The 25,674-nt window shown below is 34.7% G+C and overlaps 1 protein-coding gene across 2 annotated transcripts in view; it reads right to left on the bottom strand.

Moving 5' to 3' along the window:
• mRpS10 (mitochondrial ribosomal protein S10) overlaps positions 1-22,738 on the bottom strand; it is a 38,955-nt gene extending 16,217 nt beyond the window's left edge. The window contains exons 1-3 of one of the 2 annotated variants that reach the window (XM_089091565.1): positions 22,660-22,738; positions 1,994-2,065; positions 312-436 (exon numbers count right to left, since the gene is read on the bottom strand). In XM_089091565.1, the coding sequence (XP_088947691.1) occupies positions 312-436; positions 1,994-2,065 (197 nt within the window). In that variant the 5' untranslated portion in view covers positions 22,660-22,738. The remainder of the gene's footprint in view (positions 1-311; positions 437-1,993; positions 2,066-22,659) is intronic. The other variant, XM_089091566.1, reaches the window with a different exon arrangement.
• Positions 22,739-25,674: the final 2,936 nt, after the last annotated feature.

Here is a 25,674-nt window from a genome sequence, read left to right as displayed (position 1 = left end):
AAAATCAGCCAAATTTTCTCAGGCGCGTAACTTTTGAAATCAGCATTGAAATCTGATTCTTTTGATGTATCTATTGGTATCAAAAACCCGTTTTCTAGAGTTTCGGTTACCATTGAGCCGGGTCGCTCCTTACTTACAGTTCGTTACCATGAACTGTTTGATAAAAAACCATGGCTTCTCGTCGTTCTGAGGAATAACGGTAAAAATCAGAAAGCAGCAGCTTTTCAACCTTTTGCTTTTAATAAAGAGCGCTTTTAAACAAAATTCACTCGGTCTTAGCACTAGTAAAGCTAGATAAGATGTTAACTTACCAACTTCCAACGGTTATACCTAGGTGTTTTGCAGCACTTGTTACAAAATATTCATAGCTTTTCAAAATTGCTGGTTGACCACACTTAACTTCAATTTCAATATTTTTGTACAGCTTATCAGGAATCTACGAAGATAATCATCCTGCTTTAAATCGGTTCACTAACACTAAATCATTTAATATACACTAAAAAAAGTACAAAACTGCATGGCAAGACTACAAAAGACAAATGAGACACTCAGTCAACTGTGCAAGAGAGAGAGAGGGAGGGAGAGAGAGATAATCATCCTGCTTTAAATCGGTTCACTAACACTAAATCATTTAATATACACTAAAAAAAAAGTACAAAACTGCATGGCAAGACTACAAAAGACAAATGAGACACTCAGTCAACTGTGCTAGAGAGAGAGAGAGGGAGGGAGAGAGAGAGAGAGAGAGAGAGAGAGAGAGAGAGAGAGAGAGAGAGAGAGAGAGAGAGAAAGGGAGAGAGAGACCGAAGATCATACCCCATCATTTATAATGAAAAGAAAGTATTCAACATGGGATCAAGCATAGGTGTATACAGGCCTGGCCCTTGGGGGAGTTGAAGATTGGGAAGGATCACATTTGAAAAAATTGCAACCCTAATCTCCTCTTTTAAGGTTTTTTTTTAAGGGGGAATTTCTTCAGAACAGCACTGAGGAGCGGGTCCCTTAGAACAAAAATACAGAACACAAATTCATTTCCAAATGAGAATCTTGATCTTCATTATTATTCTTTTACTTGCTTTTCCCACCACTATTGAATGTTAATTAACCAGAAATACTATTAATGACTAAATGAACCCTAAAACAAAAGTAGCAATGATGGTTTCAGAGCTGCCACAAGTTCAGAGGGCCAAATATAGGTACTTGAAAATCTAATATCAATCAAAACAGAAACTTCTCTGGGGACCACTTTGGACCAAAAACTCAGTTTCAGACAACCTTGGAGAATAGAAAACCATAAAATACAGCCGATGACACTTATCTGAAGGTAAAAATAAAAGGAGCAGAAGTTTTGCAAACAAACTGGAGCAGAAACAAAAATAAGAATGATGATTTGCGGATGTCTCTTCATAATTAGAGTGACAGTAATGCATAAGAAACAAATTACCCAGGAATCATTATTCCATGGAAGAAGTGTGCTTTTATGAAAAATCCTAAGTTTTTCTGGATTTGTTTCATCGTGTTTTTCTTAACTTTTCATTTTCGCATTTGGACTTTTCACATACGAAAACACGGAATCAAAGGCAAAATTACTTTCAAAATATTAGCGAAAAGTGAATTCCGTGAATTTCAAAATCATGATGTTCAAAAAATTTGGGAATGTGAACATGCATTGAGATGGTTAATGTCACCAGACATCATACCTGCACACAAGATAGGGTGTTTTAGGAGGGATTCCTACCATAATATTTTTTGGGAGAGCCCCTCCTCTCTAGAGAAGAATTTAAGACTTGTGCTCTGAAAATAAACTTTTGTTCTTCAAAATAAATTTGGATAGTCCTCCCCACCTTTTTCCAAGGTTTAGACTGTTGTGCCCAAGCAAAACCTGATGACTGTTAGCTTCTAGACGATGTTAAAGTTCTAGTGCTTAACACATAATCCTAGCAAATTGCTATACCTAAATAATAACTGAAGTATAAATAGTTAGAGTACTTACTTGTGTGCTAAAGCAGCTGATATTTTTTGTTGAAGGCAAGAATCTCCTTATAGTTGTACCAATTTTCGACATCTGAAATTATTATTTCATGACTTCCAGCTCCAAAAAAAAAACTAAATAGCCTACCTGTTGCCAATATACATTTTAATTGCTGTTTTTAACCCTTTCAATGCTTTAGAATTACAGTGCGTAATATAATTAGATGGCACTGTTGTCACAACAGCCCTAATGCTAATTTAAAGATAGCTTGAGTCTGATTAGTCAGTTTTTGACTAATTTGACTTCACTGAAATAATTGGCAAAAGAAAAATTCCTGTATGTTTCAGGATTGAAGCATAACAGGTCCATTTTTTTAACATATTCAAATTGCTGATATAGCTCAAACTCGGTATTGTTCTACAGATTCGCGAATTCAGTTCTAATAGAGCCCAGTTGTTTCAGCTGTTGACTAAACATATATACACTTGTATTATGCTCTCCTTGCACAGCAACACCATTTGGCTTGAACTTGTTTTATGATATTTTAGAGCATCGCTAATACCCATCAACGTTTCTTTTTATAATTTGGTAACGCCAAAAAATAGGATTTCTAAAGCTTTTATATAGCTCGGACCTTAAAAAGGAGCAGAAAATCCCTCTAGAATCAAAAAACTTACAGTAGTTTCCCAGAAAACAAATAAAAGTTCTTTTTTCTACCTTGAGAAATACTATAAACAAGAAACAAATAACACTGTCTTCGCTCTGAGAATAGATTTCTTAGGTCCCAAGACACACTTGGCGTTTTTTACCGAGCGTTTCTTGGACGCGCGTAGGATAGTATAACGACGTACACATTGGGCGGTAAAAAAAAACAAAAATAAACTCGGTAAAACAAACGTCGACGGCAGCAATGCAGCCGTCCATTGTCGCTACAATAAACGAACAATAAACAATAAAAAATAAACAATTATTTATTTTAACACCTATGCCGATATGGTGGCCTACAAAACTAAATGGAAGCGCATACAAACAGTTTTTTTTTTTTTTTTTTTTTTTTTTTTTTTTTTTTTTACTGGTGACAACTGCTGATGAAAGAGTGTTTGCAGAGGGTATATCACACACACACACACACAAAAAAAGTCTTAAAGGAATTTCCTTCCCTGGGAAGGGAAAGGGCAATTGTAAAAAAAAAAGAAGAAAAGCTAGATAATTTCATAATAATCAGGAAGTGCCAAAAAATTAAAGGAAGGTTGAAGTGTCAGGATAGTAGGTAGGCCAATAGGAATTTGAATTTGAGTTTTTGGTGAGGTCTTTCAAGTAGGCGAAGAGGGTCAGTAATGTCGAGCCAAAACAAAAATTGAAAAGGTTAGCCAGCCAATGATATGGGGGCAGTTACAGTAGTTCTATCAGTGCAACCTTTCTATAGGATAATCTGTTGGAACATAATGCCAAAACTCTTTAACGAAGTTTATTGAATCTTGAAGAAAGCATTAGCGTTGTTAGTTTAACCTAATCAACTCCTCAATCTTCAATCAATCTTTAGTGATATATACCTGGAAATTATCCCAATTGTCCAAAGAAATATGTTCATAGCATAATGTCCTAAAGATGTGCATGTGAATTTGAAGATTGAATATACTACTACTACTAACAACAACTCACTGCTGCACCAAGCTGCCTAAAACCAAAACAGCTACAGACGCACGTTATTTATCTCAATTTATTTCAAGCCACCCCCCTCTTTACATCCTCCCAAGAAGTTCCAATTTCTCTTAAATTATTCTTTACCAAATTCTTACACCCCACTAGGGACCCTTGATGGTTGGCTGACAAGAATGATCTTAGGTAATTTGTCATCCTTTATCTGCAAAATATGTTCTAGCATCTCTACCTTTCTCTTGAAAGTGGGACTGAACCAATTTTTTTTTGTACAACTTACTGTTTGAAATATGGTCAGTCAGTTGGGTACGCAAAACAATCTGTAAACAATTTTTCAGGCAAATATCAAACAAATTCTTCACTGTCTTTTGGACCTCCCGCGCTTCAAGACCATATTTGACCACTGTCGTCAGTGCAGCTTCCAATTTTCCAATCTTGGTTTGCATACTTATCTTCCTAATCTTCCATACTTTCTTCAGCTGTCAAAATACACCCAGGGCCTTGGCTATTCTACTTGTAATATCTTCACTGCAACCATCATCTTTTCTAACAATAGTTAGTAAAGATGGTGGTAATGGTCAGTTACCTGAGACTAGGTGATTGGAGCTGTCAGCTTGACCAATCTTCTCGTTACCCAAAATAGCCTCTTTACCTTCAACTATTCCCAGTCTTAGCAACTTAGTCTTCTTAAAATGAATTTTCAAATCTATTCTTGTACTCTTAATCTCAAAACCTCCAAATATTCAATCATTTTGCTAACATTTTCATCTAGGATGCTCAAATCATCAGCATAATCTAAGTCCAGGGGAGTTTTACTCCCCCATTTGATTCCATGTTCTCCTATAGTCTTTGCTGTGCTCTTAGCACAAAGTCCATCAAAACGATCAACATAAATGGGCAAAGAACACAACCCTGCCTAAATCCTCATTGAATACAAAACAATGGACTAACATCATTTCCTATCTTAACAGCAGCAATTGTATTCTCGTATATAGCACTAATCGCTTTAATGTATTTGTTTGGTATACCATTCAAGAATAAGAACTTTGTTAAAGCTCTTCTATCAGTTGAATCAAACACTTGCTCATAATCAATAAAACTGGGGACTAAAGATGTTTGATGATTCAGGCACTTATCAATTATTAATCTAAGAGTGAAGACTAGGTCAATGCATCATCTCCCCTTCCTAAAACCATACTGTGCTTCTCTTAAGACTGTATATACAGCATCTCTAAGTGTAACAGTATTATCATACACAAAAATTTCTTTCTACAGAAATCAAACTAATACCTCAATAATTACCAAACTCACTCTTGTCACTTTTCTTTCAGAGGTGTTTAATTAGTTTTCTAAAATTGCCAGGTATCTCCTCTTTTTCGAAGATCATATTCATCAGGCACTTGTCTCTGACTTCACAACCACCATATTAAAAAAAAAACTCACTAACCACATTATCAGCACCTGATAGTGTGGTATCAGGTGCTATGTGCTACATAAATATTATTTTGTAATCCTCTTAGTATCGTCACAGTTACTGTCTGTCCTGAGTTACGCTATGGAATGTCTTAAGCTGACCGCAGAACAGGAGAAACGCCTCACCGGCTTTGAGAATAGCTGTCAGCCAAATCCTTAGAATCAGTTGGAGAGACTGTGTCAGCAATGACGAGGCCTGTACCTGCACAGGCCATCCATATATCGCAACCGTTGTGCGACACCGTAGATGGCGATACCTTGGACACATCCTCCGCCTGCCAGATCATAACTTCCAAAAATGCTCCTCCCCTGGCAACTGGAAGGCACCTGTCGCCGAGGAAGACCAAAGAACTTGCTCTGTAGGACATATGAACATGAAAGAAGAGCCTTCCAGACGAGTTGTATCCCAGAGTGGGAAGACATATATGCAGCAGCTCACATGAGAGTAGGTTGAAGGCTACTCACCAACGCCCTGTGTGCCTCCAGAGGCACTGGAGGAACTAAAATAAGGTCTTCCTCAGAAAACAAATCTTCGTTCACTTCCAAACTTAGTTCTATCCCATTTTAGCATGTTTTCAAAATGTTCTACCCATCTCTCTTTAAGTCTATCCTTATCATGAAATATGGCCCTGTTCCTACGTTTAACTGGGACAGGTCTAGATTGACTGTTCCCTTTCAATTCTTTAAAATACCAGTTCAATATTTTTAACATACCAGAGCAATAATTTTAATATTATTATCACAAATATAGACTATGCAAAAACAATAAATAATATCCCATCATAAGATGTTCAGAGAATGCATACATAATAAAGAAAGATGATTCAGTATATATGAATAATATGAAAAAACTGAAAGGGTCTAGTTACAAACGCAGCCAAAGAGGGAGACAAATCTACTAGGCTACCCTAGCCTAGTTTGATCAGCATACAAATAAAGCATAAGAGATCTGACTTTGATCCCTCTTCCCTTTTCTAAACACAGACATTATCTTTGCTTTTTTCTATTTCTCTGGGACTTGTTAAGTCTCAAGTGAAAGTAAATAATTTTTTGAGCAGGGGTTTCATATAAGTTGAGTGAGAGATTCTTTTTAATGACCATGGGGCAGAAAACTTTGATTCATGGTCTTTGGAAGATTTGTAAGTAATTTGTCTATACCCTATGGGACAAGATTCACAGCAGATATAGAAATATCAATTCGAATTTGGCTGATAATGCAATGACTCACTCAGAGGGAAAACACTATACAGCCAAGCTCAAAAACGTAATAGAGGTTGTTAACCAGCCAAGTCTTTTGGGTTAATTGTTGCAACTCTATCAGTGTCAGGTATTTCGGTAATTAGCTTTAATACAGAATTGTTTGATGGCGTTATTTGACTCGATTTAATATTTTTATTTCAGCCAACTAGAACAAACAACGACCATTAAATGAACATAAAAAATAAAACAAAAAAGGAAAATAACTAAGAACCAGCAAAACACAGCAAAGATTATTCTAGTTGGAATTACAAGGCTCATACAGCTTTTGCTATATTGTCAATAAAAGGTGTTGAAGAGGGGCTCATAGTGCCCCAACAAGAAATGATACCACAACAAATAAAACATTATTGTTAGTATACTGTCTGGTCTTCACTAATCAATTTCATAGGTCATTTCCCTGTAAATCAACTCAATTGTCCCAAAAAAAGCCAAGTGATGGGGCTAGGGGGACAAGTACCCTTGTCCCTTGGTATAGCATCTATTAGGGTGCAATTTGGCTCAATGTACTTTAATTTTTAATCCTTGCAGTACTTGAATGCCCTAACCAAACTAATAATCTAAAATACAAGTCCTTTATTATATTTTCCTTAAATTGGTAAACTTCACCTCTTTTACACTTATCTCTTGATGCCAAAAGGCAGGCCCTAGTGCTCTCCTATCATTGTGAAATTCGTTTTACTCCATAGTGAGGTTGCCAAAATTGCACTTCTAACATCATTTTTTATCCTTGCAGTACTTGAATGCCCTAACCAAACTAATAATCTAAAATACAAGTCCTTTATTATATTTTCCTTAAATTGGTAAACTTCACCTCTTTTACACTTATCTCTTGATGCCAAAAGGCAGGCCCTAGTGCTCTCCTATCATTGTGAAATTCGTTTTACTCCATAGTGAGGTTGCCAAAATTGCACTTCTAGCATCATTTTAACACTTTTTGAAGTCTGTACACTTCTCACAATCTTGAGCTAGATTTTGCTCCTTAATGCCAAAATCACGTTTTTATGAAACTTTTTGAGCTTCTCCAATATAAGTAGAATAGCATAAATATGTGTTTAATTGGTTACACACAGCAAACATGCAGAGACATGACGAGGGGGTGGGGGAAATGAAGGCGGTAAAAATAGGGTCAAGACTGAGACTGGGTAGCAGTGATATTGGCAATATTTTAGTAAAAATACAAGTGCAAACTGTGCCCAAATCAATATTGGGAATTGCCTGTCTAAGTCAGAAAAATTATCAAACTACAGTTTCTGGTTGGCCCTGAGGAGTACACATATAGTTCAATTCTGGAGATGATTAAGTGTACCCCCTTTCCACTGGATCCCCAAAAGTCATTTGGTTTCAAAAAGTTGGTGGTAAAGAGCAACCCAGCTCAATAGTAACTGAAACTCTAAAAAAAGGAATTTTGATACCAATAGATACATGAAATGAATCAGATTTTTATGCTGATTTCATATATGTAAGTTTAATCAAGTTTAGTTATACTCATCAAAAGTTACAAGCCCAAGAAAATTTGCCTTATTTTCAAAACAATGGGAAAACACCCTCTAAAACTCATAGAATCTTAATGAAAATTACAACTAAGTCCCCTCTGACACTCATTTTTTCCCAAAGTCACCCAGTCGAAATTTTGAGATAGACTTAATCCCCCCCCCGTTCCCAGGGGAGGGGCTGCAAGTTATGAACTTTGCCCATTGTTTAGATATAGTGTTGGTTATTGGGAAGTATAAAGACATTTTCAGGCGGCATTTTTTCCAGTGAGAGCGGTCGGGGTTACGTAGGAGGATATTTCCATGGAAGAATTTTTTATGGGGGAAGGGAATTTTCCACGATGGGAGCGTCGGATTTCCCAGCATTATTTAAAAAACGATCAGAAATTAAATAAAAAAAAACAAGTTTTTTCAACTGAAAGCAAGGAGCAACATTAGAACTTAAAACAAACAGAAATTTTTACATATATGAGGGGGTTCTCACCCCCCCCCACCGTCAATACCTCGCTCTTTACGCTAAAGTCTTTTTTTAGTACATTCAAAAGAGCTATTTATTCTAATCAAGGTCTTTGTCATTCAGGGGTCATTCTTAAAAAATTGGAACAAAATTCAAACTTTAGCATAAAGAGGGAAGTATTGACAAGCAGGCGGACCCCCACATATATGTAATAACTTCTGATTGTTTTAGGTTTTAATGTTGTTCCTTACTTTCAGTTGAAAAAAAACTTGTTTTTTTAATTTATTTAATCTGTATAAGGGACTAGTTCAACTCAAGCTTGAATTTGGAATGTCTCTAGCCTCCCCAATATTTTAAAAAAGATGCGTGAGATTCCTTACCATGCAAGACTAGCTCAGCTGAAACTCCCAAAACTTGTATATGGGAGAAAAAGAGTTGATACCATTCTATTAACCAAAGGCAGATTCAGGCTGTCAATATATTCAATTATCTCAGATCATAAATTAACATCAACAGCAGATGCAGCAAAGAAATCCAATGCTGCATTGCATCAGCTTCCACTGTGTTTGCACAGCAGTGGAAGCCACTATGGAAAAGGAAGAAAATCCACTGGAAAACAAAATTCTGTATTTATAATGCCCTAGTCAGATCAGTCTTACTGGGGGACATGGCCATTAAAAGTCACCAAGGCACACGCCCTCAACACTTTTGAACACAGATGCCTGAGGATCATATTGGGGTTAGAACACAGCAACCAAATCCCAAATATGGTCATCCGCCAACAATGTGACCCAAAGTATGACATCACATCTATCATTTGATGCTGCCATCTGTCCTGGTTTGGCCATGTTTGCCAAAGACCATCCAAGACTTTTACAAATCAAATCCTATGCTGCAAACCAGCACCTGATTGGAGGAAATGACATGGAGGACAAGCCAAAACTTGGCTTAACACCATCAAATCTGACCTTGAGCCAATTGGCTTATTCTGGAGACATGGTTGCAGATGAGACCCTTCCAGGCTTGAAATTATCGCCTCCTTAACCCAAGACTGTAGCCTGTGGAATTCAACAGTCTGCCAGATCCTGTCTCCATGGAGAGCTACATAGCTTGTGTCCTGATCCAAGTATAAGTAAGTAAGTAAGTAACATACATGTCAATGAAGGCCAACACTGTGCCAGCATTATTTCCTATTGTTGATCCTAATTCAAGAACCAGAGGTCATTGGCTGAAACTTGTTAAGCATTCTACCCTAACCAGAGTCCACACTCAATTTTTTCCTCAAGAATTGTCAAGGGTTGGAATAAACTCTCTGAATACACAGTTACTGCTGAATCTGTCGACATTTTTAAACAACGGTTGGATGCTGAGTGGTCTTCAAGGGAGATTAAACTCGACTGGGATGCTACTGATCATCCAATTGCACCTGGTCACTAAACAACAATGAAAATAACTTCAATAATCAACTCTGGAGCTTCACTAGGAAAAATCCTTAGATTGATCCAAGCTGCAATTTAAGGTAATATATATATATAAAAAAAAATTAACAATTGAAAGAGTAACAGTTCAGGCCAGGGATATAAATTAGGGAAGGTTCTTTAGATCCATAGACCACTCCCCCTAGAAATCAAACCTCTTGACTTTGGGGCTTTTTACTATTACAACTTATATTTTAATATAATTTGCCTGTTGTGTGTTTTCAATCACAGTTATGTCCTCCTAAATCTTACCTTCCCTCTCATAAGACTCCCTGCATTCACATCCGGTCAAGGATGTACACAAGGGGTCATTGACCCCTCATGAAATCTACAAACACAACAATCTGTCATGATTTTTTTTTATATAATTAGCCAGTGCTTCTTCTGTTTTATCCACCCTGTTGCCAGTTATAAGCCTTCTTAAATAAATTCATATATATGACACACTTAAGACTTAAAATACATATCTAATAACAACAGCATTGACAAAATTTGATGAAGAAGACGTTTGTTTGCTGCAAATACTGCTCTAAAAAGGGTGAGACTACTAATCATCTTCATACATCCTATAACTTAGGACTAAAGAGCCTACTGATTCTGACATTTTTTGTATTCATCATAGAGTATAATTTTCTGGCAAATAGAATTATACATAATCAAGTGCTGTAAAGCATTTTGAGCCAAGCATAAAATTTTTTTGTGCAAACAGGAATATCTGTGTCCAAAGGTATTGTACATGTGCTTCATTGGTGCTTTGTTTAATGATTTTGCATTCCCAAACAAAGTAATTCTTAATTTAGTTCTTAAATAGGAGGTTCAATTTACATTAAGTATGTGAGAGTAAGAGCCTTCCAATTCTGGAAATTCTCTATTCATCAACTTCTGATCCACTGACAAAATAAAACAATGCAAAATCAAGGAATGTAGAGCATTGTCAAACTTCTTGCTTCTTTTCCTGTTCAAAAAGTATTTCTGTATCCAGGAGGCCAAGCCACTGTCCAAAAACAAGTACTTTTATATGATTATATATAATTAAATATAATTTCTTATATTTTCAATAACTCTTACACTTTCTTTTGAAATCCCCTCCACCCCTGAACTAATCATTGCATATCTGCCTAGAATAGAGGTAACAGAATTTCAATAGTGTACACTGGTAATCCTTTTTTTTAACTGGTTTCATTACATAACCCATAATTACAATTTAAGCCTTTCTTAAGAAAAGCTTAACTTACACTATGTCTTGTCACTTTTCACCTTATTGGTAAATTTCTATTAAATACAATTTCAAGATTAAATTCATTTTATTTGGTTACAGTGCATTTTATCTTCTCTTCTGAATCAAACAGGTTTTCAGAATTGCTGCTAGTTTAATTGCCTCTTAGGCCCATAAATAAAATACAATAATAACAAAATTATAATTTCATTGAACTTCAGATTTACACTAGATAAGGATGAAAAAGCAGTTGATAAAAGGTAGACGATTGAAAAAGCTGGAAATAAACAGCTGGAATGACAGAATAAAAGTCAAACAAGAAGCAATTATCATAATGCCTCTGAAAGATTTAGCTCTAATCAAAGAAGATTGATTAATGCTGAAGCTTATTGATGAGTTTATGATTTTTGGTGATTACTTATTAATAAAGGTTTCATAGGTATGATAGAGCTTGCTGGCAATGTAAGGTTTTATGAACTGCCAATATAACTTCAGCCCAGCCCTTCATCACAGAATTGGCTGCCTCCCCCCCCTGTAGAGAAGAAGCTATGCATGTGCATGATGGGCTGATGGCCAAAGTTTTCTGGTTTTGTTGGTTTGTATTATATTTTGGGCTATCTCATCCACAGTTGGCTCATAGTACAAATTTAAATAATAATAAAAAAAAAAAAATATAAAATCAGCAAACTTTTGTATATAGACAAGTGTAATATTCACACATTAGGGGTAGGAGGCTGGGATACACTAAAACTGAAGAAAATATGATTTTTTTTTTTTAAGTAATGAAGCAAAAGTTCTTGTACTATAGTGTTTGGTTCAAAAGAGAGGATGAACTAACTTTTATTTAAAGAAGAAACAAATAATGATTCACTATTTGTTATGCAATCATTGTTAATTGCAAATTAAAGGTGTCCAAGAGTCCTGACTGGGCCCAGAACAAAAAACTTCTTCTGCCCCTCTTGGAAGCCCTGGATTTGCAACATACAAGCTTTATTTTACCTTTCTGCTCTAGCTAAGACCTTTAGTTCTCACCAACAAAAGACTTGGGCTTTTACCAGGGGCATAATTACAGTATTTTTATTGGGAGGCAAGAGGGGTCAGTCAAACAGGCACCCAAAAATATTTGTAGGTTAAACAATGCCTCTGGAAAACATCTAACAATTCCTCCTATGTCTTCTGGAGTGTCAATATTTTAGAACCATTTTGGCCACTGTCATCACTGTAGCTATCAATATTCTAATGTTGGTTTGCAGCTTTAACATGCTATCCTTCTAAACTTTTTTAACTGTGAAAAAAACACAATGGACCTTGGCTATTATACTTTTTACAGGAAGTTAAATAGGCAAATAGTAATAGAAGGAAATATCACAATCTGATTGGTAAATTTATAGGCTACATATCCACACAATTTAGCTATGAGGCAAGTGAATATATATTTTGATACCTTCTTTTATGCTTTTTCAAATTCAATAATTACTTCTGGACCAAGTTTCATTTTGGGAACCTAAAGGGGGCTCAAAACAGCCCATATTCATTAAAACTTTAAAAATGTGTTTCTAAAAAACTATCTAGGAGAAAAAATTGTCTTTTGTAGCTGATTCAGGAATGGTCACTATTATTTATGTTAGCCTAGTCTTAATAGTAAATGTTATTTTGAAAACAAATTTGCGGGAATTTTTAAAAAGAACCTGAAACCCCCTTGAAAGAGGCATCAAATCAGAACAGAAAGCACACCATTGTCAAAAATCCTGAATAAGAGCTTACAGTCCTCACCTTAAACAACAAGGAAAATAAAATTTTTGCATGGGTAGTAATGGTGCATTCTCTTTTTCTTTTTTTGTTCTGTTTTTTTTTTCTTTGTTGATAATAGGATATTGTTACATCATAGAGATGTTTCACTGAAAAATCATAGAGAGTTCTTTAAGGCCTTGTTTAAAAGCTGATTTTTATATCTTATTAGTTTTAACTAGTCTTAAACTTCACATCATAGTCTAAAAACTACACACATGGTAATACATTACCTTTTTGGCCTAATTAAAGGCTCAAAATGGAATTTGATCCAGAAATGGTTATTGACTTTGGAAAGAGCATTAAAAAATGGCATCAAATAATGTATCCACTTATTTCTTAGCTAAATTATGTGAATATACATAAATTTACCATATGATTAATGTTAATATGCTGCATATTATAAAGTAAGGATTTCATTAGGCCTAGGGCCTACCTTTTATATTAGTTTTTTTTTTATTTAGTTTCACACCTTTGCCATAATTCTACATGTCTATTTTACCCATTTCACTGGATTTTGATGAATTACTCCAGGGCCATAGGCTATGAGACCATTAGGGAGGGGGGGCAGCTTCTTATTGGCCCTCAAGATATAAAAGAAAATCACTGTCTAATTATATAAGATATGACCTAGGGTACAGCCTCACCTTTTCCTAAGAAAAATGTTTTAATTTAATTTGAAAATTGGGATCATTAGACCCTAGGCCTATTCAATCTTTTTTGAAAATTCTAGCCTATAACTAGTGGAAAAATAACTATATCTGCATTTGAATTCACTGTTTTCTTAAGAATAAAAACAGTTTTTCACCTCAAAGTTAGGAGCAATAGAGGTAAAATTCTACTTTAGTTGCTGTTGTCTATCTTGGAAATTAGGTATGTGTGGAAATTGAAGCGGTCTAGAAGGTAGTTATTTTCTAAATTAGTGCATATGACTTGACTGTTACTTACCTACACCCATTCATCCCCCCCCCTATATCTCATGTTACATAAAGTATACTTAATCGTTTTTGGTATCTACCTTTTAATAATTAATTAAACTAATACAAATAAATAACTTTTACCTTACACAACTTCTGCTTTTAACCTTGTTCATTAAAATATATTCCAAAATCCTATTTAAATCCTAAGCCATTTAATTTTCAACCCATGCTGACTTTCTTTATGGTATATGAAACCAGGTTTGTTGTGATGTCACACTTGCCTTATCAGAAATCCTTACCCTTAAGGGTAGCAGGCACATGCCAAACAACTCTGTTGATAAGACCATTTAAACTGTATTAATTAAGGAAAGGATTTGACAAGAGAGACCAGTAAAAATAACCTAATCCTTTTTAGAGGACAAATTATGTCATGGGAAGATGTTTTTGAAATTCCCCTTCCACCCAAACTTAAAATTTTCTAAAATTCTACTTTAGAAGCTTTTAAAATATTTCTAAAGTACTAATAGATAGAGTGCTAAAAACATCAGAATTGACTTCAGAGGACACCTTATATCACGGGAAAAGGTTTTTGAAACCACCCTTCCCCCAAACTCAAAATTTTCTAAAATTCTACTTTAGAAGCTTTTAAAATATTTCTAAAGTACTAAAAGATACAGTGCTAAAAACATCAGAATTGACTTCAGAGGACACGTTATATCACGGGAAGAGGTTTTTGAAATCCCCCTCCCCCCAAACTCAAAATTTTTCAAAATTCTACTTTAGAAGCTTTTAAAATATTTTAAATATTTCTAAAGCGCTACGACATAGAGCGCTACAGACATCAGAATCCACTTTAGAGGACAATTTCTGTCAGGGGAATATGTTTTTGAAATAAGCCTCCCCCACACCCAAACAATTTTATAAATGTATTTTGTAGTATATTTTTATATGTATATAAATATATCAATTATATAGAGCTAAATACATCTGACTCACTTTCAGAGGACACGGGAGCTCTTTTACCGAGGTTTGTGAAATTCCCCTTCACCCAAAACTAAAAATTTTCTAAAGTTATAATTTAGAAGCTTTTAAAATATTTCTATAGCACTAATAGATACAGTGCTCAAAAAATCAGAATCAACTTCAGAGGACACGGTATATCACGAGAAGAGGTTTTTAAAATCCCCCTTCACCCCAAAAACAAAATTTTCTAAAATTATACTTTAGTAGTTTTTAAAATATTTCTAAAGATATAAAACATAGAGTGATAAAAACTTCATAATCTAATTCAGAGGACCCGTTATATCACTGGAAGAGGTTTTTAAAATCCCCCTTCCCCCAAACTCAAAATTGTCCAAAATTTTACTTTCGAAGCTTTTTTACATATTTCTAAAGCGCTAACAGAAACAGTGCTAAAAACATCAGAATCGACTTCAGAGGAAACGTTATGTCACGGGAAGAGGCTTTTAAAATCCCCTTCCCCCCAAACTCAAAATTTTCAGAAATTCTACTTTAGGAGCTTTTTAAATAGTTCTAAAGCGCTAAAACATAGAGTGCTAAACACAGCAGACTCGACTTCAGAAGACACGTTATATCACGGGAAGATGTTTTTGACCTCACCCCGCCCCCCACACTACCAATTTGTCAGAATTTTACTGTAGAAGCTTTTTAATTATTTTATTTGTTTCTATATCGATTCAACAGATAGCGCTACAGACATCAGAATAAACTTTAGAGGACAATTTATGTCATGGGAAGATGTTTTTGAAATCCCCCTTCCCCCAAACTCAAAATTTTCAAAAATTCTACTATAGAAGCTTTTTAAATATTTCTAAAGCACTAATACATAGAGTGCTAAAAACATCAGAATCGACTTCAGAGGACAAGTTATATCACGGGAAGAGGTTTTTGAAATCACCCTTCCCCCAAACTAAAAATTTTCTAAAATTCTACTTTAAAAGCTTTTAAAATATTTCTAAAGTACTAAAAGATACAGTGCTAAAAACATCAGAATTGACTTCAGAGGACACGTTATATCACGGGAAATGGTTTTAAAAATCCCCCTTCCCCCAAAACACAAAATTTACTAAAATTCTACTTTTGAAGATTTTTAAATATTTCTAAAGCGCTAAGACATAGAGTGCTAAAAACATCAGAATCGACTTCAGAGGACACGTTATATCACGGGAAGAGGTTTTTAAAATCCCCCTTCCGCCAAACTCAAAATTTTCCAAAATTTTACTTTCGAAGCTTTTAAAATATTTTTAAAGCGCTAAAAGATACAGTGTTAAAAACATCAGAATCGACTTCAGAGGACACGTTATATCACGGGAAAAGCTTTTAAAATCCCCCTTCCCCCAAAACTCAAAATTTTCTAAAATTCTACTTTAGGATCTTTTTAAATATTTCTAAAGCGCTAATACATAGAGTGCTAAAAACATCAGAATCGACTTCAGAGGACACGTTATATCACGGGAAGAGGTTTTTAAAATCCTCCTTCCCCCCAAACTCAAAATTTTCCAAAATTCTACTTTATAAGCTTTTAAAATATATATAAAGCACTAATGGATAGAGAGTTAAAAGCATCAGAGGACACCTTATATCACGGGAAGATGTTTTTAAAATCCCCCTTCCCCCTAAACTCAAAATTTTCTAAAATTCTACTTTAGGAGCTTTTTAAATAATTCTAAAGTGCTAAGACATAGAGCGCTACAAACATCAGAATCTTCTTTAGAGGACAAATTATTTTATGGGAAGATGTTTTTTAAATCCCCCTTCCCCCCAAACTCAAAATTTTCTAAAATTCTACTTCAGGAGCTTTTTAAATATTTCTAAAGCGCTAAAACATTGAGTGCTAAAAAAATCAGAATCAACTTCAGGGGACGTATTATTTCACGGGAAGAGGTTTTTTAAATACTCCTTCCCCCCAAACTAAAAATTTTCTAAAATTCTACTTTATGAGCTTTTTAAATATATCTAAAGCGCTAAGACATAGAGCGCTACAAAAATCACAATCATCTTTAGAGGACAAATTATATTATTGCAAGATGTTTTTGAAATCCCCCGTCCCCCCAAACTCTAAATTTTCAAAAATTCTACTTTAGAAGCTTTTTAAATATTTACGAAGAACTAATAGCTAGAGCGCTACAAATATCGGAATCGACTTCAGAGGACAAATTATTTTATTGGAAGATGTTTTTGAAATCCCCCTTCCCCCCAAACTCAAAATTTTCCAAGATTCTACTTTAGAAGCTTTTAAAATATTTTTAAAGCACTAATAGACAGAGTGTTAAAAACATCAGAATCGACTTCAGAGGACACAGTATATTACGGGAAGAGGTTTTGAAAATCTCCCTTCCCCCAAACTCAAAATTTTCAAAAAATTCTACTTTAGAAGCTTTTAAAATATTTCTAAAGCACTAATAGATAGAGTGCTAAAAACATCAGAATCGACTTCAGAGGACAAATATTGTTACGGGAAGATATTTTTAAAATCCCCCTTTCCCCAAACTCAAAATTTTCCAAAATTTTACTTTCGAAGCTTTTTTACATATTTCTAAAGCGCTAAGACATAGAGCGCTACAAACATCAGAATCAACTTTAGAGGACAAATTATGTTATGGGAAGATGTTTTTGAAATCCCCCTTCCCCCAAACTCAAAATTTTCCAAAATTCTACTTCAGAAGCTTTTAAAATATTTCTAAAGCACTAATAGATAGAGCGCTAAAAACATCAGAATCGACGAGGATATTTACATCCGTTAAGAAGTAACTATTTCAAATGCAGGAAAAACGCATACTAAGTTGACCTATCTTTCCAATATATTTATAACCTAATTCACTGTTATCTTTGTTCGACTATTCCCGCTGTTTAAGAATGAAACAATTAATTAAAGCCGCAATAGATATTACGAGTTACAGCTTCAGTCTGTAAGTGACAATTATTGAGATATGTCTTGCAATTTTTGTGAAATAAATTTCTGTGGTGGTATCGTTCAATTTCGTACTGTTGAGGCAGTCTTAGGGTTGTATTATAACCATGGCATGTTATTGAGAAGCAGGAATTGCGATATTTGTTGCCAGATTTGCGTAAAATATAGAAATTCGTTCCGTTGCCAGAAGTCTAGGCTTATACCTATCCGAGGTGGCCATGAATATTCTCAGGTTAAGTGTAATTTTTCAAAATCAATCTATGACAAAACATGGATGGCTTGTTCACACCTTTCTGAGCTAGAAAATTTCCGTTTTTTGAGGATTTGGCTTCAAATACCACCTCCAAGGGAGGATTTCATGATCAACAATGTTACTTGTTGTAAACAAACCTTTGTGGATTGGAGCCAGTTCTGAAGAGAGGTTTGTATGTACATATGTCATTCAAATTTCGCTCCTTTGGGAGGAGAAGGAGTCATTGTTGAGATAGATGAAGCCCAATTTGGGAAGCGTAAATATAATAGTGGTCAGATTGTCAAGGGTAAATGGGTATTTGGTGGAATAAAGTGAGAAACTGGTAATTCATTCATGGTTTCTGGGCCAGATAGAAGAAGTGCCACGTTGTTGGGAATCATCCGAAACCGAATCCTGCCAGGGACAACAATTATCAGCAACTGTTGGAGGGCCTACGATTGCCTGGCTAGCCAGGGCTATCAGCATTTACGCATCAACCACAGCATAAATTTTGTTGACCCTGCAACAGGTGCTCAAACACAAAACATCGAAAGACATTGGCGTGAAGTTCAAGACAATATACCCAAATATGGCAGAAGAACATATGGAAGGATATCTGGCAGAGCACTACTTAAAAAAAAAAAATATTCAATCTCCTCAAGAATGCACCATTTCATGAAAAATATATCGGAGCTTTATAACCCCAACTAATTTGTTTTTTATGGGTATTATTTACTAATTAATGTTTAAAACGTTGTAACAGAAAATTTGGCAATTTACTGTATCTAACCCCATTTGTTCTTAAAGCAATTGAAATGTTTTTGTCCAAATAGTTTAGTGTAGCAATCTTCATACTTGAAGCAACATTACGTTATTAAAGTGTCCCGAGGGCGGGGGTGCGCGGGGGTAGAAGTACATATTTGACTCTATATTATTTGGTACTTTTGTAGTATAAATAACCCACCAATATAAATAAAAGAAGTTAAGTTTGGTTACTTCTAATGAAATAAAATCAGATAGGATGAAAATTCTATAGTTAAGAAACAAATTTGGGCTATATATTTGCACATTAGGGGGTGGAGGGGGGGTAAATCATAGCATATAGTAAATATGTAACCTAACCCAGGTACCTTTTTCCCTCCCTAAACCCAAAAAACAACAGTTTAAATATTGTAAACGCAATAAGAAATCACGCTTTGCGATCCATTTGTCTAACAAATGCCTGTTCGTCTGGTTTCCTTGTACAGTCAATAGCAGTGGGTTATTTATAATACACAAGTACCAAATAATCGATATTCGTTTTGATTATTTTTTTTTGGAAACCCCTTAACATTTTGAGTTGGGTAACCACATAAAACATATTCAAATAGCTTAATCCTATAATGTTGAAAAATTTTGCTTTTCTTTTTTACATCCGTGATTGAGTTCGGGGGGAAGGGGGATTTCTAAAACATCTTCCCATAATATAATTTGTCCTCTGAAGATGATTCTGATGTTTGTAGCGCTCTATGTCTTAGCACTTTAGAAATATTTAAAAAGCATCTAAAGTAGAATTTTAGAAAATTTTGAGATTGGGGGGAAGGGGGATTTTATAAACCTCTTCCCGTGACATAACATGTCTTCTAAAGTTGATTCTGAAGCTTGTAGCACTGTATCCATTAGTGCTTTGGAAATATTTAAAATGCGCATAAATTAGAATTTTTGAAAATTTTGATTTTGGGGGGGAGGGGGATTTTAAAAACCTCTTCCCATGATATAACATGTCCTCTGAAGTCGATTCTGATGTTTTTAGCCCTCTATGTCTTAGCGCTTTAGAAATATTTAAAAAGATACTAAAGTAGAATTTTAGAAAATGTTGAGTTTGGGGGGAAGGGGGATTTTAAAAGCTTTTCCCGTGATATAATGTGTCCTCTGAAGTCAATTCTGATGTTTTTAGCACTGTATCTTTTAGCGCTTTAGAAATATGTAAAAAATCTTCGAAAGTAAAATTTTGGAAACTTTTGAGTTTGGGGGAAGGGGGATTTTAAAAACCTCTTCCCGTGATATAACGTGTCCTCTGAAGTTGATTCTGATGTTTTTAGCACTCTATCTCTTAGCGCTTTAGAAATATTTAAAAAGCTACTAAAGTAGAATTTTAGAAAATTTTGAGTTTGGGGGGAAGGGGGATTTTAAAAACCACCTTCCGTGATATAATGTGTCCTCTGAAGTCAATTCTGATGTTTTTAGCACTGTATCTTTTCGTTCTTTAGAAATATTTTAAAAGCTTCTAAATTAGTATTGTCGAAAATTTTGAGTTTGGGGGGAAGGGTGATTTCAAAAACCTCTTCCCGTGATATAACGTGTCCTCTGAAGTTGATTCTGATGTTTTTAGCACTCTATCTATTAGTGCTTTAGAAATATTTAAAAAGTTTCTAAAGTAGAATTTTTGAAAATTTGGAGTTTGGGGGGAAGGGGGATTTCAAAAACATCTTCCCATGAAATAAAGTGTCATCTAAAGTTGATTCTGATGTATTTAGCGCTCTATGTCGTAGCGCTTTAGAAATATTTAAAATATTTAAAAAGCTTCTAAAGTAGAATTTTGAAAAATTTTGAGTTTGGGGGGAGGGGGGATGTCAAAAACATCTTCCCGGGATATAACGTGTCCTCTGAAGTCGATTCTGCTGTTTTTAGCACTCAAGGTTGTAGCGCTTTAGAAATATGTAACAAGCTCCTAAAGTATAATTTCAGAAAATTTTGAGTTTGGGGGGAAGGGGGATTTTAAAAGCCTCTTCCAGTGATATAACTTGTCCTCTGAAGTCGATTCTGATGTTTTTAGCACTGTTTCTTTTAGCGCTTTAGAAATATGTAAAAAAGTTTTGAAAGTAAAATTTTGAGTTTGGGGGAAGGGGAATTTTAATAACCTCTTCCCATGATATAACGTGTCCTCTGAAGTCAATTCTGATGTTTTTAGCACTCTATGTCTTAGTGCTTTAGAAATATTTAAAAAGCTCCAAAAGTAGAATTTTAGAAAATTTTGAGTTTGGGGGGAGGGGGATTTCAAAAACATCTTCCCGTGATATAACGTGTCCTCTGAAGTCGATTCTGATGTTTTTAGCACTGTATCTTTGAGTACTTTAGAAATATTTTAAAAGCTACTACAGTAGAATTTTAGAAAATTTTGAGTTTGGGGTGAAGGGTGATTTCAAAAACCTCTTCCCGTGATATAACGTGTCCTCTGGAGTTGATTTTGATGTTTTTAGCACTCTATCTATTAGTGCTTTAGAAATATTTAAAAAGCTTCTAAAATAGAATTTTGGAAAATTTTGAGTTTGGGGGAAGGGGGATTTCAAAAACATCTTCCCATGACATAAATTGTCCTCTAAAGTTGATTCTGATGTCTGTAGCACTCTATGTCGTAGCAATTTAGAAATATTTTAAAATATTTTAAAAGCTTCTAAAGTAGAATTTTGAAAAATTTTGAGTTGGGGGGGAGGGGGGATTTCAAAAACATCTTTCCGTGATATAACGTGTCCTCTGAAGTTGATTCTGATGTTTTTAGCACTGTATCTTTTAGTACTTTAGAAATATTTTAAAAGCTTCTAAAGTAGAATTTTAGAAAATTTTGAGTTTGGGGGAAGGGTGATTTCAAAAACCTTTTCCTGTGATATAATGTGTCCTCTGAAGTCAATTCTGATGTTTTTAGCACTCTATCTTTTAGTACTTTAGAAATATTTTAAAAGCTTCTAAAGTAGAATTTTAGAAAATTTTAAGTTTGGGTGGAAGGGGAATTTCAAAAACATCTTCCCATGACATAATTTGTCCTCTAAAAAGGATTAGGTTATTTTTACTGGTCTCTCTTGTCAAATCCTTTCCTTAATTAATACAGTTTAAATGGTCTTATCAACAGAGTTGTTTGGCATGTGCCTGCTACCCTTAAGGGTAAGGATTTCTGATAAGGCAAGTGTGACATCACAACAAACCTGGTTTCATATACCATAAAGAAAGTCAGCATGGGTTGAAAATTAAATGGCTTAGGATTTAAATAGGATTTTGGAATATATTTTAATGAACAAGGTTAAAAGCAGAAGTTGTGTAAGGTAAAAGTGATTTATATTTATGATAGTAATATAGGATGAAATATGAGTTAAAAACAACTAGTAATGTGCAGTAATTTACCATTATATAGAGGGGGGATGAGTGGAGGTAGGTACTTCAAAGTACCTTCCCAGGACAAACCTTAGCATGTACATCCATCCCTGAAAGTTTCATTTTCCTAACCCAACCCCTTTCCAAGATAGCCAAAAGTAACTAAAGTAGAATTTTACTGCAATAGGCATTTAAAAGTTATTCAAAATGAGCAGCAATTAATCCATATAAGAGGAGAGGTGCCCCTTTCCCAACCCTTGACCTAAACACTAAAGTTTGACTTTTTGTCAAAATTCTTTAGGAGAGACTGTTGAAACACCATTGGTATCATTACTATTAAAGGCTTAAAATGGAGTGTGCCCAAGAAGTGATTCTTGAATATGGAAAGAGCATAAAAAATGGCATCAAACAATGCATTCACTTACTTCTTAGCTAAATTGCATAAATATGTATAACTTTATCATATGAATAATGTTAATATGATGCATAGGCCTATTATAAATTTCATTATTTTTTTTTATAATAGCCTAGTTTTTTTATACAGCCCGGTCTATATAGGACCATTAGGGGGGGGGGCAGCTTTTTATAGGCCCTCAATATGGAAAACAAAACAATTCATTGTCCAATTAAATAGGTACGATCTAGGCTGTAGTTTCACCTTTTCCTGAGAAAGATTTACTTAGTCTAATATAAAGCCGCATTCAATCTTTTTGAAAATTCCGCACCTAATGGAAAAGCAACTACATCGGTACAGCCGCGTTTGCATTTATCGTTTTCTTAAGAATAAAAAAAATAAATAGATACAAAAAAGTTTCTCATCTAAAAGTAAGGAGCACCATTAAAATGTATTTAAAACGAACAAGAATTAATCCAAAAAAGAGGAGTGATGCCCCTCCCCAAGACAATTCACGATTCTTTGGGAATGACTGCTCAAATACAACTGCCGTTGAATGTGAATGAGAAGTGTTTTTAAAGAATTTTAAGACTAAAAAACAAGTGGGCTGCAGCCTTCTCCCGACTTTTTAAGTTGAAGTCGTCTCCTCTGGTTGTCAAAATTGCTTCCCTTCAATTTCCTGCGAATATTTAAGGTTTGTAATTTGAGGCTTTCGGAGAATATTAGGGAGAATATTGAACTAAATCAAAATAAAACTATGTGCTAAGCCCTGACACTTCGCCAATTATTTGGCGGCACGGCACCAATGGAGGACAATGCTGGCAAGGAGAAAAATTTTGGCGGCTTGCCGGCTTGTCACTGGTACCACTGGTGTGGCGGACAGCCGCCGGTCTGTCTATATTTAGCTTTTTGTTTTTAAAGTGATTTGTTAATTTCGACGTGCTAAATAAGCTAGTGTGTTAGGTAATTTTGTAGAAGTCTGCCAATATTGGTTTCTATCATGAAATTAGGATTAAGAGCTTAAAGACAGAGTAGGCAGTGGCGTATTTAAGGGGATGGGGAGGCTGGGCGCTTAGATATTTGACAAGATTTTGTTAAAGACCTTATTCTCTCTCTTCCAACATGCCTCTTAATTTCTTGCAGCACAATTTGATAATTTAGTTGAAGTAGCTCACAACAATAAAAATTTTCCCTTTACAAATAAGTTTTTGCTTTTATATATCTATTAAGATTCTTCACTTTTAAGATCTATCTCGTGTATTCAGCGTAATTTGTCGCTTCTTCGGTCATTCAATCCCCGTGCTCAAGTTTCAAGCATATTTTATGGCAAATTTTCGTTTTTGTAAGATCTTGATCATGAGATTAAGGGTTATCAGTTTTAGTCTTTCAAGTGGATCAGCATGCTGTGAAGGAGCAAAATGTTTGGAATTTAAAGAATGATAGTGTCCTTTTCCGTTAAATTTTACTTCCTTATATGGGAGCTAGATTCAGTATGAATATAGCTTCCGTAATGTGAAATGTGGGACTTTAGTTACATGTGGAATAATTAAATAGTTTCTAGGGGAAAATTACTGCGGAGGAGAATATCCGCAAGGGTAGGGGGTGACTTTCCAGAGGAAATTTTTCCATCGAGTTTATCTTTGGAAAATACCGTTTTTGGTTATTTCCATATAAAAAAGGGAAAAGCTGCCCAAAAGTACATTTTTGGGTGTCAAACGGTAATTAATTTTTGCCTTATTATGTCCGTGTGTCGGGTCCAGCCTTTCCATTCCAGAAATATCGCACAAATCGTTCTTTTAGGGTACCATGTTTGTGGCATATTCTGACAGATTTATTTAGTTAAGTTAAAAAAAAAAATTAACGTATGAACTGTGTTGTTTTACAGTAGCGTAGATCAAGGTCAGGAGTAAAGGCTCTTATACAGCTTAAGTAATAGGATGTATAATTGACACTAATAAACGAAAATGCGTTGGGAGAAAAAGATTTTCTATGGATTTTTTTTCATTAAAAAACAATAAGAACGATGCTTATCGAAGTTTGTCAAGGGTGGGACAAACTTTATCCATGAAAACCTAAGAAATTACATTTTCAAATTTGTCGCTGGTGTCCCCGTAATTATGCTAACTCAACTACAGTAAAAAGAAAATAGTTTCTGAATTTGTTAGGGAATAAACTGAGGCTCTGAATGGACAAGGAAAAAATAACAAAAAAATTTAAATTAAATTTTTCGATTAGATCACATATAACCAATTTTCAAAGATCGGGGATAAGCCTAGGACACCAAATCAGGAAAGTACAAGTAGGAAGCAAGGATTTTGTACTCCTCTCTGCATAAAGATGCAAAAAGGCAGTTTTCAAAATTTACAACGATTCTGATAAAGGAAACATGTACTATGTTATATTATTAATTCCTTGTGGGACATCAAATTATTGGAAACAATCTATTTGTTAACATTGATACACTCAATTCAGTGTAAAAAAGAAGAAGAAAAGCAAAAAATTAATATTTAAACGTGTGGTTACTTCTGATGGAAATGGTAAAGGTTTAACCACTATCCCGCGTTCAATTATTAAAATTGCTCACAATTGTATACTGCATACATTTAGAATTCCTCAAAAATACATTTTTTTCACGCCCTTCCATCCGAAATAAAAATCCAGGATGAGGCCATGGAGAACCCCAAGTTGATGCGTATGTTGCATAATCCCCATTTTCTTAATTCATACTGTGATGTCTACTCTACACGTATCTTGCTTTCTTTGAGCAGATGGTTTTGGAAAGGAAATCCCCTACGGGCTAACTTTTGTTTGTTTTAAACTTTAAAATCGCTCTTTACAATGGCATTTCTAATGTTTTCCATATATTTTTACTATGTTTAATTTTTGGAATTTATTCATCTTCCCAAAATGAATTCCCACGTATTTTCTACAAAGACAAACTTTAGATTCAGAAAAGCTGAATCAAACAAACTCCATATTTGTCATTCCAACCTAAACAAAAGTGGTGATGTTACTCTGGTATTTTAAGATAAGCATTTGATTAATATTGTACACAAGCACAATTGAAAAAAAGAGTTGGTTATTTTCCTTTCTTTTTCTTGAAAAAATATTAGCATTTTCTATTTAGTTGAGATCGGTAACTGCTTATCCAAGATTAATCGAACTAGATAAAATGTTCTTTAGCAATGGAGTATGCTAAAAAGTAGAAACTAATAAAGTCGTAGGTGGCAATAAAAGAATTTTAATATAGAAATTCAGAACAATTCTTAGAAATCCTTA

The sequence above is a fragment of the Artemia sp. Qi Xiang Cuo genome, chromosome 7 (genome assembly GCF_049724085.1).
Source record: "Artemia sp. Qi Xiang Cuo chromosome 7, ASM4972408v1, whole genome shotgun sequence".
NCBI classification, from domain to species: domain Eukaryota; kingdom Metazoa; phylum Arthropoda; class Branchiopoda; order Anostraca; family Artemiidae; genus Artemia; species Artemia sp. Qi Xiang Cuo.
The sequence above is the reverse complement of the archived record's forward strand: the minus strand, read 5'-3'. Positions and strand labels throughout refer to the sequence as shown.